An 18875-nucleotide genomic window follows, 5' to 3' on the forward strand; every position below is an offset into this window, starting at 1 on the left:
TCTTCCGCCGCATCGGTTGGATGTCACGTATCGAAGGCCCGAGCTGTACGCGATGGAAGACGAAACAAACAAGGTCTTCTGGCGAAACCTTCTCACAGATCCCCTGTCTTTTGCCATATGCACGGTCATACGGGTTCAAAACAGCAGGATCGACACACTCTGAATTTCAATGCTCTTTGCTTCATATTCAGTCAAAGGGCCCGCAGGGTTTTTTTCAGTGGGAAGGAGCAGTCCAATTTCAATAATTTCAAATCTTACCTTTCCGTCATAGAAACTTATATTTTACTGTTTTATTATTATTACTATTATTACGAGGCCCGTCCAGAAAGTAAGTTTCTCTGGGGCCGTCTACAGAAATAAACACAATTACAATGGAAATTTTTATTAGAGTAGATATAGCAATTATTAAGCTATTTTTCAACATACTCCCTACCGGATTGAGACATTTGTCGTACCGTGGGATCAAATTTTGTAACCCAGTGTCGTAAAAGTCTGCCGCCTGGGATCGGAACCAGTGTGTGACAGTCACTTTGCAAATGCTGATTGGACAGGAATTTCTTGAGGTGTAAGAAAAGATGGTAATTAGTGGGAGCGAGATCCGGGATATAGGATGGATGGCCAAACACCTCCCAGAGGAACTCCTGCAGAAGATATGTTGTGCGCTGAGCCGTATGTGGCCGAGCGTTATCGTATAGCATGACAACACCGGCACTGAGCATCCGGTGCCGCTTGTTCTTAATGGCCCGTCGCGAATTCCATAGTGTTTCACAGTACCGTTCAACGTCTCACCTCTGGTCAAGAACTCGATGAGCAGAATGCCCTCCCTGTCTGTCCCAGAACGTCGTACACAGCACTTTCCGCGCGCCAACACAGTCTGCTTGAATTTCGTCATGCAAGGAGATCCACTGTGACGCCAATGCATAGACTGCTGCTTGTTTTCAGGGGTAAAGTGTGAGTCCCACGTTTCATCGCCTGTGATGATCTGATCCAGAAACTCGTCGCCGTCATCATGGTACCGCTTTTCGATCGGTGCTATGCTTTGTGCGTTCAAAAACTTTATCACCGACCGAACCTCACAGTCGGCGGGAGCTGGAATAAGAGCCGCCATCTTCAACCGCTAATACAGTGCTACTGTCGGGGAGTGCTGCCTGTTGCATACGATTGCCACGTCACGCATCTCTCACGCATGCGCACTAACCTCTCGCAACGCATGGCCTGCTATCTGTTGGCCAATCGGGAAACTTATTTTCTGGGTCCGCCTCGTACATGGAATAATTCCGACAACTACATGTTTTCGACAATTTTTCACCTTCTATCCTTTCCCCTTTCGGAGAGTTTAAAAATATGATTTAAACACACAGTGAAGTATAATTTTAGGTATATTTTGCGGAATAGTGTGCTAACGTGAAAACGGGAATTTTGAGAAAAAAGTAATAGTAGTAATAATAATAATAATAATACCGGAAAATCAAGGTCCGTAGTGAAGACTGATGCTGGAATTATACATTTCCCATATCGTCCATTTCGTCGTGCATAACGAAATGGAACCGAGAAGCGACCGTAAAATTGGCCATACAACCAGCAAAGACCACGAATCCTTCCTTTGCACACTCTATCTCGGTATTCTCTGAAGCAAGGTCATGTGTTACTCAAGAGAAGGGGAGAAAGCGAATGGGCGAAGCAAAGCAGTGCACGCTGCTGCAAACAGCTGGTAGCTGCAGTCTCATTTTCCCCTACATGCACTCACTCCCCTCTCGCTCGGTCATTGGTCGAGCCCTCTCTTGGCGCAGAGAACTTGTTTTCGTTCGTTTGCTCCATAGATTCCCGGAACAGATAGTAGTGATTTAGCGGACCTACAATTAGAACAACGTCACAAAGTAGTAGCGGTGTGCGGGATCTCGAAATGTCTGTGCTGGGAAAGACTTCCCGATTTTCATAAAGTCACAACAAAGTCAAAATTTGGAATGGTCTTGCATTGAAAGCTCTTGATTCTAGGTTCTGCACTACACGTGTCTGAAATTTGTGTGAAATTCAGAGAAAGATTCTGGCAGAAATTGAGAATTGCGAACATTTCCTCTTCCTAATTTCGGGATTTTTAAAATTATTGTTTCCCGACCAAAAGATTTCCAACCCGACACATCCCTACAAACAGGCGAAACATTTTTTATCCTGGTGGGTATGCAAACTTGAAGAACTTGAAGGTAAATTTGGTTGCATACATGCCAAGGTGTATATCTTGAAATGCAAGTAACTGTGAAAGATTCTGCATACCTTGTACACTCCTGTTCACATAAAGTGGCACAATTTGTATGGTTGCATACTTGAACATCCGCCACCTTATCTGAACAGGAGTGTACTGACCCTTAGGTTTACTTATGATTGATTTGGTTTATTTTACTTCGCTTTCTCTACCACTTTTGATTAATTGCGAAGATGAGAATAAATTTTAATTCTTTGAGCTAACTAAATATTTTTTTCCTGGATATTCTACATAATAACTTTATTGCTCTCTGTAATTTAAAATACTATCTATATCCAGGAGGGTCGGCTGACCGGTTTGATTTCCCTCCTTTCCAACGCCCATGTTTCCAGGTTTCACAACTGGGAACGAGCCTAGTTAAGCGAAAACAGAACACAATTTCCACTTGGCTCGTACCCGGATTATTACGATAAACTAAATATCTTATAGAATGCTCTTGTAAAATTACACCGAATATATCCATTATAGTTTGTATTTTCCTTATTTTTATACTTTTTCTTTCTGATGAGATAAAGATAGTGTGTGTTGATGATATAAGATCAATGAAGGGACACAAAGGAACACGACTCTAACGTGGGAGTGGGACCGTCGGTATAGAGATTGTGAGTCCAGCACTTAACCCACTCGGCCACAATATATCCATAATAAAATCTCACATTGAAGTGAATTTGTGTTGAAAACATATATATGTTTTACAAAGGAATGAATCGTGCATTTATGCAAACAGAAGAAGAAAACTTCCGGATCAGTACCAGAAACAATGTTCGTATGTTTGCTTGTAATGTGAGATGACAGATGGTGGCCGTTAGTTAAAATTTTACCCTCGGACGCGGAAGCATTTTTTTTTTTTCTATTTTTTTGCTTCAATGTTTCAAACGTCTGGGACTACTTTAGTTGCGGTTCCGGGTTGTTTTTTAGTGTCCCTGTCCCACCATTTATCACCGTTCTCCTTCAGTAATGGGATTACGTGTAGGAAATAAGAGAGAGAAGGAAAGCTCGCGGGAAAATAGTTCACCTCTGCACTTGCCTTCCCCGGTTCCCTTTCATAACGAAAACTGTCCGGATGTGACAAATGAACATGAGCTCTGCTGCTGGATATGCATACCGTGGTCCCACCTGCTCACGTTTAGCGAGATCCAACTGCTCTTGTTCCCGCCAAATTTCCACTTGACTGGCAAGCGCGCGAACTAGAGATCCAATCAGATCACCTCACCACAGCTGATTGGCTTCATGACTCACGTGAATGACGCTAGAAACATTTTGACGAGAAAATAATATGGTTGGATCTCACAAAGACTGTAACTTCCTGTCTCTTGTTTGAAGTTTCACTAAGATATCTTAGCCGTCACACAACACCGTGACAACTTCCTTACCAATATATTATATGCATTCACTTATTAATTATGTATCTTACGTGAATTTAAGATCGGCAAACACATGACGCAGTGGTTCGGATCCCACTTTAAAATGTAAGGCCAGTCGCGATTAGCCTTTCTGTGCATGAAGTGGACTTAAAATAACAATTCAATTCCAATTCAAATAAGATCGGCAAAATTTGTAAAGAAGCAAGTATCATGGAAAGGAAATTACGATGATAACTCCGAGATCTTTTTGAGAGGAAACTTTTTTGATGGGATTGTTTTCAAGATAGTAAGCAGAATCAAGTTTGTTCCTTCTTAGGGAAATGGTGAGGCAGGAGCATTTTTTAGGATTCAATTGAAGTTTCCACTGGCGACACCACACAAGCAGTTCTGTAAGAGCTTGCTGTAAGATTAAAGCATCGTGTTCTGATGAGATTTCTGTGAAGAGTTTACAGTCATCGGCAAACAGAAGTATATTTATAGGGAGAGAGGACAGTCTGTCGGGGAGATCATCCATGTAAAGAAGAAACAAAAGTGGGCCTAAGACGCTCCCTTGGGGAACTCCAGACAAAACAGGAAGAAAGCTGGAAGAGGTGCCAGGAAGGATGACACGCTGCTCTCGTGCACTCCGATAGTCTTTTAGTAAGGATAGAAATTTCCCATGGATGTTAAATCTGGATTGTTATTTATGAAGAAGGAGATCATGATTTATTTTATCGAAAGCTTTTGAAATGTCCAAATATATAACGTCAAGCTGGGAATTATTTGAGATAGACTGAGTAGCATGTGAAAGTAATACCGATAGATTGGTCAAGCAAGAGCTGCCTGGAAGGAAACCATGCTGAGCAGTATTTATAAGGGGAGATGTAAACTTTAGCAACCTGTCTTTGATTATTTTCTCACAGACAATGGAGAGAGGTGACAAGAGAGAGATCGGTCTGTACGAATTTGTGGAATTTTTGTTTCCAGATTTGTAGATAGGTACAATATTGGCACGTTTGAACAAGCCGGGAAACACACCTGTAGAAAAACACTTATTAAGTACGAGGCACAGAGGGTGAGCCAAGGAGTCAGCAGTTTTACGAAGAAAAATTGTCGGAATTCCATCAGGGGCTAATGACCGGCGAATCGGCAAAGAGGAGAGGAGAGATTTTACTTCTTCAAGGGAGGTTTTAATCGAATAGAGGGTGTGTGAATTGACAGACTTGACGTTAGGAAGAGGTTCAGAAATTGTCTCTGTGGAGAAATTTTCATGAAAAAACACATTAAAAAAGTTTGCGCTCTCTCATCTCCTACAGCGGTGGTAGAATTATGCACACGGGTTCTGCTTTCTTGAATTAACTAACAAAAGAACTTCTTTGCATCAGTCATACACTCTGATGTTAAGTTATTTACATAATCAATATACTTATTTTTTAATAGATTTTTTGAGTGCCTCCGAATATCACAATGTTTTATAAGTGTATTCATTAGGGCACTGTTTCCACAAGCTCCAAGCCTGTTTCTTGTTTTTCAAAATATGAATTAGTTCATCAAACCAAACCGGGTATTTCGCAGACCGCGCTTTCTTGGTGGGAACAAAGTCATTTATTGCAGCATGCAGAACATCTCCACGGCGTCGTTGATCTCTTCCTGTTCCAGCAGAAACCAGGGGTAGGCATCTAGTGCTCTGCGAATTTCATTCCAGGGGTCTTTTCGCCACAGGTGGCGCGGTCCATTCTGGGGTTAAGTAGCAGTGTGTATAAATCTTAGGTACTGTCCTTCAAAGAGTTCCAATAAGTTCAGAGGAAAATGAATAACGAGCGATTATACAACAAAGGCTAAACAAGTATATTTTCATTATCATTATTTCATTTTTGTTCTTGGTAAGTCTTTCTGGAGAGTCCGAGCTCCCTGGACACTCTGTAAGTACGTCCTAATCCTAACCGTGAATTCGCTCACTTCAACAGCAGCATTTAATGACGGCGTTTGAAGGAATCTCCAAAGCGCTGCTTTAAATTCAGAGATTTCCGTAAACCCGATTTTCCATTTCCTCCAGCTGTACATCTTGCGCTTTCCATGCCAAGAATCCAATATCCTGGCCGAAACTCTTCAATTTGCGGAAGGCTCGGGCACGCTGATTGGTTTAAGGTTTCTTCCAGGAATAGCTCAGACAAAGAAATTTCATAAAGGCGGGAAGCTGTTGGCAGAAGGGAATGCAAGGGGAAGTGGAACGAAGTAACTTGCCACTTTGTTTCAAAGGTGTTGGACTGGAAACAGAACCCCTGGAATTTACGAGAATTTAACACGACATTCGTGTTGTGTATTTCTTATTTAGTGTCACTCTTCTGCCACTTTTACGTAATCGCAATGATGAGGAGAGTGACGATATGATGAATTTGATGCAGGGACACTTGCAAAGAACACAACGCCCGGGCCGGTATTCGAACCCGGGACCCCTGGCGTTGTAGCGCACTGTGCGAACCTACTTGGCGGAGGCCGACGTTAAATACGTAGAATTTAACACGGAACTCTCTATTAATTTCGTGGAATTTAACTCGGAACTCTTTATTAAATCCATAGAGTTAAACGCGGCACCCTTATTAAATCCGTAGAATTTAACATGGAACTCCTTATTAAATCCGTAGAATGTAACCCGGAACTCTTACTAAATCCGTAGAATTAAACGCGGCACCCTTATTAAATCCGTAGAATTTAACACTGAACTCTTTATTAAATTCCTAGAATTAATCGTGGCACCCTTATTAAATCCGTAGAATTTAACACTGAACTCTTTATTAAATCCGTAGAATTTAACTCGGAACTCTTTATTAAATCCGTAGAATTAATCGCGGCACCCTTATTAAATCCGTAGAATTTACGCGGAACTCTTATTAATTCCATAGAATTCAACAAATATCTCTAAAAAACCTGAATGTTCGCTGTTTAGTGTGTGGTTACCAGAGCTCAGTGCCGGCCCACGTGGCAGAGTGGTTAGCACATCGCGCTACATCGCCAGGGGTCCTGGGTTCGAATCTCGGCCTCAGCATGGATGTTTGAGAGTTCCCATTCATCAATTTCATCATATCATCACTCATCCCCATCTTCGCAAATTAGCCAAAAGTGGCACAAAAAGCGAAGTAAGATAAAGCAAATCAATCATTCAATCAACCAGAGCTTAGACGTCTTCTTTTTTTGAGGGGGGGAGGAGTGGACTTAAAGACTACGTTAAACATGATAATAGCCCATTTTCTTTCAATTAGAAACAAAAAGCATTAATGTTATTTTATATTTTTCACCATTGGAGGATTCTTGGTCATTTTGCATTTCCTTATTACATTTTAATCTTTTTTTTTGTAAATGCTTTAGGTTTTTATCATTTTGCTCCATCACGGTTGGTCTACAACTGAAAATCGTGGTGTGCGGGTGACTCCTTTTGGAAGGCACCAAAATCAACCCCACTTCCACTTAGTTCAACCTGAACTGCATTTAGCAAACTAACGAGGCTCTGGCACCTGGAGAATCCTCTGTAGGCCCGTGGTGTCTTGTCCATATATGTTTGATTGTCCGTCCCTTCATCCATCTAATCTCATCACCAGTCATCCTGGTGTATCCGGGTATATTGCTCGTGGGTGCATCGAATGTGATCTTCTGGGAATATAGTCACCCCAGTGACGTGCACTGAGTAGCAGCTAGTCTAGCAGAGATAGATCAATCAATCTCAAATCTCTAATTATTTTCAAATCACAATATTTATTGTATTGGTGAAGCCACAGTTCATATACAACACTTTTTTTCATGCTCTTTTCGTCCCTCGGTGCGTTCAGCGGGCAAAGCTGGCCTAGCTCGCTCTTCTTCCGCCTCACAGTTCCAGGTAGAAACGGGTTTCCGAAGGAAAAGGGAAGATTTCTGCCTCTACCTCGCTTGCCCCTCGTCCCCGCTCCATTGGTTGAAAGCCCGTGCTTTCAGGTCCTCCAGTCTATCTCCTATAGGACAGATAAGGTATTGGATTCCCTTCGCTTCCTTTGTAAATCATCTAAAGAACTAACGGAAAATTTTTCTGCAGTACTTATGTTTTCAGTATTTACAATACGTTGTACAATATGTATGTATAATATGGGTTGTACTTTTATTATTTATGCAATTGGAACGTCCTATGTGCAGACAAAAATTTTACGCTTTTTTTTTTCAAATATGGAATATATAATGGTAAAATAACAAATATTTGCTCACGCTCTATCTCTCTTGCTCTCGTTTTACGTAGTAGTGTTTTATTTAAATATACTAATCTCTTGGCCTCCAATAAAAGAAATGGATAAGCTAAACAATCATAAATATGGATGTACTTATTTGGGCAAGAGAACGCGCGTTCTAATTCTTGTTGGTTTGGTTTATTTTACTTCGCTTTTCAGCCACATTTGGTTATCGCAAAAATGAGGATGAGTGATGATATGATGAAACTGATGAAGGGACCTCACAAAGAACAATTCAGGCCGGAATTCGTGACGAGCGTGCATTCTTGTTCCTATGTGTTGCCTGCAGTGAATAATGAAAAAATTAGAAATGAAAAATGCATCCCAGAACTCAAAAAGCCAAATGAATATCATTGAAGAAAGTAGAAAAAGGTTTTTTTAAAGGTGTGTTTTGTTACCTGTTTTTCCCCCATCAGTTTTTCTAGCTATATAGATTTAATAGCAATAAGTAGCTAAGAGCTTATGAAAGTCGTGAGGGACAATCATAAACAGAGAATTCTAGGCTCCTGATTTCACAGTGCCCTGCAGATGCACTGGAAGGAAATTATTTGTATTTTCTTCTCTCTTCCATCGCTTTACCTAATTTCTGCCATGACGATGAACGTTGATTAAATTAAACTGGTAAAGAGTGGTTGCAAAGAAACACTCATGCAAAGGCCAGGGCTCGAGACCGGATCCTTCAGTAACGAGATCGTGAGATGGGGAAATTAGGGAAATCAAGCAATGCAATTTTTTTGAGAAAAAAAAACGTTAATCATATATAAGGATGGTATTTCAAAAATTCCATTGAAAAATTACTACTCAGGAAAAATGCTGTTTGCTTTACCGATACCCGCGTATCCGAATGGTTAGCGCCTTCATGTCATCTTCGTTGTCGGCCGACCTCCATGGGGGAGTGCAAGTGGTCCCGGATCTGTACTACCCGATGGAGAGTCATATAGTGGTTCGGATCCCACATTAAACTATAGGTCTAGTCCCGATTAGCCTTTCTGTGTATAAAGTGGACTTAAAACACCAAATCAACCAACCGCGGGGAAGTGGTTATCACAGCGCGCTACGACACCAGGAGTTCTGGGTTCGAACCCCTACCTGAACATGAGTGTTCTTTGCGTTTGTCCCTTCATTAATTTTGTCGTATCATCTTCGCGATTAACCAAATGTGTAAAAAATGCGAATCAAATCAAACCATTCATTGATTGATTGTTTGATTTGGTTTATTTTACTTCGCCTTCCGCCATTTTTGGCTAATCGCGAAGACGATACGATAAAATTGATGAAGGGACACACAAAGATCACCCATTGCCAAGCCGAGATTCAAACCCGGCATCTCTGGCTCAGTAGTAAAATCGAATCGTTTTTGATATTCGAAGGTGGGTGGGAGTTACGTGTACAATTTTTTGTAGTCATTCCTAACTTTGCAATTTTTCTTGTCTTTGACGTTCTTCTTTTAGGAATACTGGGCCCTAAAGGAGAGGGGGGGTATGACCCACACCAACTCCCGGATATGAAAAGGTTATACACTGTCTAGAACTCATTTACGTTTGCGGATTTTCTCTCCCAGTCCGGGATTGAATTTATTTACAATTCCTGGACCAGGGTTGACCGATCAAAAGTTACCTTCTAAAACTGTCCGCGAGCACGTTTTACATTGGAATGTCACACTGCAGTTGTAGAAAACGTAGCGCAGGGAATACATCAAAACGCTGTTGTTCTCTCTTGGGCCAGATTCAAAATCTCCCTTGTCCAAGAGTTACTGTACAAACAAACCCGTCACGTGCTTCTCCGGCATCCGATCCAGTAACCGCAGCCAATATGAGCCGTCGATGAGGTAACGTGAGGAGGCTGCTGTGTTCCCAGGAGATATTACAACAGGGAAGGGCAGTGCTGCTACAACCAAGTGAAGGAACGCGCGCGAGAGAATGGGGCTACATGGAGAGGGGTAACGTGACTGCAGCGTTTGCGTTTCGCCCATTTCTACCTTGTACCTTACATTCTCGAGACAGCCAGCACCTGGATTAGTCTTTCATGTTCACAAGTGGATAATTGTTTATCGTCAGGTCCGTATTCGATCGAAGTTGCGTATTGTTTCATTTCAATACGGAACTCTGATCCTATTTAAAGTGATTCAGAAAGAAATGTGCCTGGACCGTATTTAAATTGATCCTGGAATAAAGGTTCCTGGACCGTATTTAAATTGATCGGGAAAGAGGTTCCTGGAACTAATTCGAATAGTTTACAGATAAAAAGGTTATTTACTGTTCAGAACCCATTTACGCTTGCTGGTTTTCTCTCCTGGACCGGAATTGGATTTATTTAAAATTCCTGGACCTTTAACAACCCTGCTTGCAGGTAATGCATTATGTGTGTGTGTTGCCTAACTCCACGGCGATGACCAAATTTGCTATTGAAGTTCGTTCATCGCCGTAGAGTTGAGCAACACGCAAAGCATTGGAGGAAAGCGAGTACAGTGGTGCCTCGCATAGCCAAGGACATCCGCATGGGGTGGGGGCAGAAGGGGCTCCTGCCTCCCTTGAGATATCTGGGAAAAGTTCTTGCAATTTGAATGGTGAAGTTGTAGCGATAGTTTGCTACAAATTATCTAGTTTTCTGTAATTTACAGGCTGTAAGTTACAGCAATTAACTGCCATATCCAACAAAATGACGAAAGAACGTTTTCACTAGGCATTGGAATCATGTTGACTGCCGTAACTAGGAATGTGCGGGGCGGAATTTTTTTTTATCGTTACGGGATTGGGAAGGGAAATGTTTGTAATCTCGACGTCCGGGACTGAAAGAAATCGCCATTTCCTGAGTGTAAATTTTCTGGACAGGAAATTTTCAAAATTTGCCGATGCTGTGAAAATCTCGAATTCTAAACACTATTTCTGCCTCAAGTGATTGTTTTTGCACTTCTGGAATAAAATAAACTGTTAGTTTTAAGAATTTCCAGACACTTATAGTGCAGAAAATACTAAGAATTAATCACTTTAAAATAATATTCTTTGAAATTTCTCGAGTATCTTTCGGTGCTCGAAAACATGGATCAAACAAACCATGAAGGAGAGCAGTTTAAGTGGTATCTGTTTGACAACTGTGCATCGTGAAACAGTACAAGAAGACCAAGAACCAGTGTCTATCTTTATTTAAATAGTGGACTCAAGTCTGAACTTGTAAACAACGACAAAGTATTTTCAATCCATTTATTGATTTGTATGATGATGATAATAATGATAATGGTAAGAATAATAATATTAGCAACAATATTAAAAGATAAAATATAAGTTTCCATGACTGAAGGGCAAGATGTGAATTCTTACTCTGCCCCCCTCCCTCCAGAGAAAAAAATCCTGCTGGTTTCGCGCAGACTATTTCTGCCCTAGAGCTGCTTCCAAAGAATTGTTTTTAGGTACCTTCGAGTCTGCACGTACTAAATCAGACCTTGGAAGAGCAAAAGATTCTCATTAGCTGGAAAAAAAAAACAGGTAAAAGAAGAAAGGAAAAACTAAGTTTTCGTTCTCGCTGAAAGCGAAGAATGTGATCGAGAGAAAGAGAGGAGTGTTCTTGTGGAAAAGCTCTTTTCTCTAAAGTTCAAGAATCAAGTCATTATCTGTGGATCGCTCGCTTTAACTCCCCCCACTCTCTGTCCCTCGTGACCTCCCCGTACCACGAGGTTACTCCGATTCTCAAACTCAGGGTAGCAAACTTTGAAAGTTTTCTTTCAGCCTTGCTATAAACTCAGTTTTTTCTACTTACTGAATACGTTGGTAACAGATTTCCCAGTATATTTTAGTATGGGAGTGTAAGGATTAATTTAGGATTGGATAATGGCAAAGTAGTGCCGAAATGACCATAAATCAAGACTCTGTGAACAATTGTGTGCTGTGCTCGAAGTGGAAATTTCTAGCTGGGCTGACGTTTGGTTCAACATGGAGACAATGTAGTAGGTTTGGGGGGGATGAGGCGGGCGATGCTTATGCATATTATTCTAGCTGGGAGTGTGCTTTGTCAAAATTTTCTTAACTGAGAGGGATATTAACTGTTATCAGTGTAGCAAAATAAGTATAATTTAGTGTTCATAGAAAGAAAAAAAAAAAGAAAAGAAAAAAAAATATTTGTAATACTGGCTACCTTACACAGTTAATTAAAATTGTAACCAATTTATATGTAGTTGATTATACACGTATATGGATTCACACGGGCATCAGGGCCTCCCCGATGGCGCAGTGGTAGCGTAGTCGCTTTGTAATCAAGTGGTCCCGGGTTCGATACCCGGTGGAGGCACAAGTGGTTCGGATCCCACTTTAAACTGTAGGTCCAGTCCCGATTAGCCTTACTGTGCATAAAGTGGACTTAAAACACTAAATCAATCAATCAATAAATCAATCAATCACACGGGCATCTGGGGAGAGCTACTGGAGACAGTCAAGACCCCATGAAAGTGAATGTCAGCCAAAAATTACACAAAAATTAGGCATTCTAGAATGATTATTTTATTTTCCACTTTTTCTTATAGAAATTTACACACATTATTCTTTAACTGTTGAAGTTGCTATTACCTAATAATATTAGCTATATGAAGAAACAAAATTTGTAAATATTATCATGTCTTGGGCAAGTACAAATTTGAGGTGTGATTCTCTCTTCCAAAACTGTCTTAATATTTGGGGATTTTTATTTCCTGTAGGTGGTACCACTTGCCTATTCTGAAATTTTCTTTGTCTGGCACGAGCTGAATGTCACACCCTTTGTTCCTCAAAGTCACATTTTTATAGTCCACTGATTTGGCATTGTGCTTGAGGAAGGAGGGAACCGATTCCACAGATAGAACGTCATAAGGTTTTGATAGGAAACGTCATTAAAACAATTTATCCACGAACCTACCATCAAAGTAAAAGTACACGAGAAAAAAGTTTTACAAGCAGAAGCATTACTTTTTTTTTAGATGAAAACATATCTTTACATTTCATTATTCTTTTCAGAATTTTGGAAATTTTCGAACATAATTCAGTCTGCTTCTCTTGCTTCGATCTGAAATATTTTTACAGGACAAATATAAGAAATGGGATGTTTCTATATAAAAACAGAAGATTATCCAGCTATTTTGGAGAAAGGGGGCAAGAGTAAGCCATGACCGACCCAGAAACGGGTGGCTCACCCCATCAAAACGTATTGCAAAATTTGCAATTAGGCTACAAGTAAAATTATAGGGTATATGTAATGGTGAATATTATAGGACACGATTTGAATCCAGGATCTCTTGCAACGATGTATTCTTACATGGCAACGGGTATGACTCTGGTAAACCAACTTTTTTCATATATTTAGAAATTTGCCACAAAATTTGAAGTTGTCCGACTTCTGTTTTCGTTTTACTTGCATGCCTGCATTTGTGTACATATGTACAATAAATAAGATTTGTTGTGGTAAACTAGGTCAAATTTTCAGAATACGCCACTGATCTCTTGTTTCAGAGTAGGTCTGAACCTAAAATTTAACATGTTTTCAATGCAGTATTTGAATTTGGATAATTTCTACTCCAATATTCAAACTATGTATTGTTTGGATTACTCATAATAATGTGAATATCGAAATACGGTGAATCACATAATTATTCGGACAGATAAGATTTCTGAATATTTACTGACGTAGTCGTGATATAATACGATGATAAATGTTTAATATTTATTTAACAAACAAAACACAATATGGGCACACTGTTAATTATCTTCAATTATGTTTAATATAATATATTAGTAAAATATTTTCATTAAACAAAACAAACATTTTTTGTGGGTTAAACAAAATTATTCGGACACATGGAAGGAGAAACAGGAAAACACGCTTGAAAAGCAACGAACAGAAATGTCAGTATCTGGTAGGCATCCCTTTCATTTTTAACACCTCGGATAAACTATTTGGCATACTTTCTACCAATTTTCTAGTGTACACTGGCGATATGTTGAAGTCTCTCCTTGAGGTGTGCCTTCGAGGTTCTAGGTGTTTTCCTCACTTCTTTTTCCAACTTACACCAGAGGTGCTCAATGACGTTCAAGTCTGGAGACTGCGGTGGAGGATGGAGCACTTTTGGGCAGTTGTACAATAACCATTCTTGTACTACGCGGGAAGTGTGCTTCGGGTCATTATCTTGATAGAACATAAAGTTACAAAGAATGCCCATCATTTCAGCACTAGTCTTTACATTTGACTTCAGAATGTCAAGGTAACGGTACCTGTCCATTGTCTGTTCGATGAAAGCCAATTTACCAACGCCTTGGGCCGACATGCAGCCCCAAACCATTACGTGACCATCCCCATGCTTCACTGTTGCTTGCAAATTTTTCCCTCGGAGCTCCTCATTTGGTTTACGCCACACAGTTACCCTCCCATCTGACTCACAAATATTGAATTTACTCTCGTCAGTGAAAATTACCCGATCCCACCATGTCTGATCCTTTCCTAAGTGTTCCTTTGCGAACACCAGTCTTTTTGTCCTGTTTGGCTTACTTACAAATGGCTTTCTCCTGGCTACACGGCCATGATAGTTTGCCCTTCTGAGCACTCTTCGTATAGTTTCAGGATGACTATGCTTTCCACACTCCTCAGCTACCTCAGCACACACCATTGGAGCACTCATCTTTGTTTTGTTTTTAATTTTCCTCACGATTACTCTCTCTTCTCTGGGGGAAAAAATTCTTGGTCTCCCTGTATGACCGTTGGACTCGATCCTGTCTTCATCTTTAAATCGCTTAATAATATCTGCAACTGTACTTTTTTTCATTTTTAACATTGAGGCAATTGCACGGTAAGTTTTACCCTTAGCGTGGTGTCATATCCCTAACTGGCGTTGTTCAAATGAACTTTCCTTTCCTCTTCGCCCCATTTCTACATAGAAAATGTTCTTATATCACAATTTTCTTAAACAAAATGCGATCGTAATTGCTATAGAAACCTACAGGAAACCAGAGTTAATATATATGAACAGAGTATACATACATCAATCAATCCGTAAATCGGAATTGTCACAGTATCGCACTATGTGTCCGAATAACTTTGTGGCACTATTTTTGCAACGGTAGGGATTCATCCTTCATTATATTGTTGCTGATGTTCGTTTTTTAACTTTTTATCGTCCAATTTTGTGCTAAACATGACATTTTTTAAACGAAAATCAACTTCAACGCTGTACACAGATTTCACTCCCTTCCCGCTCTTAAACGTTAGAAATTTACTGTGTGTCCGAATAATTATGTGACTCACTGTACATTTTTCTTTGAAAATGTGACCCACCCAAATCTTCAAAAGCCATCCAATAACCCACCCACACAACAAAGTCTGAGAGGGGGTGGGGAGTTGTAGGTATGTTTTAAGATGAGAGGGGGGAAGATAGGTTAACTTAGCACAATAATTATACAAATTATATCTTTGTGGCAAAGGTGGGGGAGTGTGCCAAGGCAAAAATTACAATTGTGAGGATTATAACTCTGAATAAGTTCATCCATATAAACTTCAAATGAATTATCTTGTATTTTTATATTAATTTCTAGATCTGTATATTACCACAACTCTGCTCCACATGATGTAATTGTTCTATTTTCTGTTATAATCCTAGACCAAGGTGTGTGTGTGTGTTTAGAGTAACTGATCAAGTTAACATATTTGTTATCACAAATGATATAAATATGGTGGGATTCATAAGTATTACCAGGCAAATTGTGCATCACCATTCTTGTTCTCTTTGTTTCATGCAATGAGAGCTTCAAGAATAGAAACAAAACACCAAACAAGCTGCTGACAACTTTTGCACAAGCGTACGTAAAACTCCATCCCTAAAAAGCACATAGGGTGCAAGAGAACAATTAATGACAATAATCTAGGGCAATTTTCCGAACAATATTTCTGCATCCCACTGTACAATTTAGCGGTCTTCAATGTTGATATAGTGTGGAGAAGGTGTACAGAATGCATTGACAACATTGCGAAAGTGATTGATAAAAAAAAGTATTTTCTCCCATGGGGCAAATATCAACGAAATATATGGTCTTTAACTATTTTCCTGTTCATAAATCTTACTTACCTTTTTTTCTTTTCAATTTTAGGTTCCATTGAAAGTAAAAGTGAGAGAAATTCAGCCTGTGATATCCAAGTCCTGCAAGAGGAAAACGAGAAGTTGCAAAAAGAGCTTAACGAGTTAAAGAGCCTTGTGGGAGCAGAAGATATTCAACCACGAATAAAAGAACTGGAGACTGAATTGGAGCATGCTAAGGAGGCTTTAGCAGGTAGGATAACCACCCATCTACAGCATCACAATTTCATTGATTCAGTAAGGCTTCACTGTAAAATCCTCTACCCGTAGAATTACATCTGAATTTATACGCAAGATTTTTCCGAAAATTATATAATTGATTGAAATCAATTAATTAATTTGGTATGATCTACAGGAATTTTTACAAATATGGGAAGATTAAGAATTCTTACCAATGCCACTCCTACATTTCCTCTCTATATTCAATCATTCAATCTGCATAGATAGTGTGCACAATAGACATTGTGAGCAGTGGCGGCTATTAGGGGGGCGAGGGGGGCAGTTGCCCCCTCCCCTCACTTTTTGGAACCTTTGCCCCTGCACTATGCTAAACCTTATACACAAAGGGAAATATACTGTCTTTGCCCCCCCCCCCCCTTCGTTTTTGAAACCCAGTCGCCACCACTGATTGTGAGTGTTAGATTCATGACTTCACCTCTGAAAATTCTGGGTTACAAGTCCTAGCCACGTCATGGGTGTTCTCTCATGAATGTTATTTTATCTGATTACTATTCATTCTCATTGTCACAATTAACCTACAGAGATAGAACAAAAATATTGCTCATAGGGAACAGTATATCTATGTTCTTCTTAAAGGTTCGCATAACTACTTTTTATAGATGCAAAATAATCCAACACAGTTACTTTTAGTAGTTTTTATTTTATTTTATCTGCGACGTCTCTCAGAACTTTTTCAAGCTCCACCAAGATATACAAATTAGGATTCATTCCTCAGAAGTGTAGAGTGACTTGCCATGTGAGGTTGTGTTATTGTATATATACGAGACGTATATCTTGGTGTAGCTTGAAATAAGTTCTGGGAAACCAGAACGAAACGTCTCAGATAAAATAAAATAAAAACCACTAAAAGTAACTCTGTTAGATTATTTTGCATACGAAACAGTGTAGCACACAAACAACATACATACACATACAACATACAACAACATTCTTCATCAGTGTCTGCATATACACCAATACAGTGAACAGATGTTGTCCTTCTCTCAGTGATCTCTACCTTCCTTTCACCTATATTATTCTTATTTACATAGAGCACAAAGAAATTATATATTATGGTATGAAATAATAATTTAAAAAAAGTATTAATTTTTATTGAAGAAGTGAAAATAATATGAAAAGTAGATTGAATTTGGTAGAAAATTAGGATTCATTCCTGCAATTGTCTTCATGTTTTAGCTGCTTGATTTATGTATAATAATATAATAATTATAAAATTATAATAAAGTTTACAAAGTTTGCTTCACCTTGTGACCACATGTTACAATTTACAGCTAAAAATGTACTACTATGTTATGGAGAACTTATTTATTTATTAACAGAAGAAAATGAATATTATAGAAATATTAATACTTCATTCCAGCCCTGAAAGCAGACAGAAAAAGATTGAAAGCTGAGAAATTTGATCTTTTGAATCAAATGAAACAGCTTTATGGAACGTTAGAAGACAAGGAGAAAGAACTGAGAGATTTTATCAGGAATTATGAACAGGTAATACTGCTATTTATTAAATGATATCATTAAAATACAATATAAAGTAGTTCACCACAGTATTGTAATTTCAATTCATAAACTGTGTTGTTTTTTATGGTTGTTGAAATTTAGAACTTGTAAAATTGAGTAAAGTGCTTTTACCTTCAGTTTGTGCTTTGAACTATCTTTGGTACAGACAATATTGTGTGGTGTGTACATGTGCATGCACGCGTGTGTGTGTGTGTGGGGGGGGGGGGTGAGGGGTGTATGTGTGTGTACGCATGTACATGTAAACAATAATTCTCTATATTCTACATGTATACAGTGTAAACTATCAAATACATGCAGACAATGTAGGCAACATGGTGATGAGTGCGAGCATATTGGACGTTTTAGAAATAAAATATAATGATCTTGTGTTTCAATTGTTGAACTATGTGAAATGTACCTTGTACTTCTCTTTACAGTTACAGGCAGTTTTGTACTACGTGTCAAACAAAATATATTACATATTCTCATGACAGATTGAAAAATGTACTGCCTTTGTCTCACAATTGCAATGGGTTTATTGCCCACTCTTTACCTTTTCCCAATAGTTGATGTTTAGAAGGGCTTGCAAGTCACAATATTAAAGTTATCAAAAGAACTGAGACAAAATCACAACATGCACTTTGCTTGTTCACCGAATTTTTGTACCTCAATCCTTCTTCAGGGATGGAAGAAAAGAATTAATCATGCAAGTGTTAAAACATTGTTAAAATAGTTGAAATGGAACAAAAAGTGGAAGAACTTGATATTCTGACCATGCCAGTGAAGCATTCAGCCGTTCCTTGTAACTACATTAAATTCAGAATGACATCAACTTCAACAAGGTATATGTTGTGATTTTATCTGTTTTATGTTTACAATATGTTTCATGAAATACCAATTTCTTATGAATATTCAAGTTGTTACAATGTAATTATAAATGCTTTGGTAAAGAAACTAATGCATTTCTTTCAGCGAATGAGAGAGAGTGAAGCCTCCCTGCAACAATTATCAGCCGAGCGTGAGGAGAGGGAACGTGAAAGGTGGAGTTTGTTGAAGCACGCTCGTGATGAAGCAGAACGTAGCTTGGCACTTGCTGCACAACTCAACATGAAAGAGGCTCAGGTTCAACAATTGCAAGAGCAACTACAGGAGGTAAGTGGGTGCTTTGGTTGCATACAACCTTTCTTCAAAGTATTTAG

The 18875-nt window shown here is 39.2% G+C and overlaps 1 protein-coding gene across 8 annotated transcripts in view; it reads left to right on the forward strand.

Moving 5' to 3' along the window:
* Nucleotides 1-18875, forward strand: part of Liprin-gamma (liprin protein kazrin) — a 664640-nt gene that overhangs the window by 597391 nt on the left and 48374 nt on the right. For all 8 annotated transcript variants that reach the window (XM_083120283.1, XM_083120288.1, XM_083120289.1 and 5 more), the window contains 3 exons: nucleotides 15950-16129; nucleotides 17537-17664; nucleotides 18649-18828. In XM_083120283.1, the coding sequence (XP_082976409.1) occupies nucleotides 15950-16129; nucleotides 17537-17664; nucleotides 18649-18828 (488 nt within the window). The remainder of the gene's footprint in view (nucleotides 1-15949; nucleotides 16130-17536; nucleotides 17665-18648; nucleotides 18829-18875) is intronic.

This window comes from Lepisma saccharinum, chromosome 4 (assembly GCF_977018435.1).
Source record: "Lepisma saccharinum chromosome 4, izLepSacc3.1, whole genome shotgun sequence".
In the NCBI taxonomy this organism is placed as follows: Eukaryota; Metazoa; Arthropoda; class Insecta; order Zygentoma; family Lepismatidae; genus Lepisma; species Lepisma saccharinum.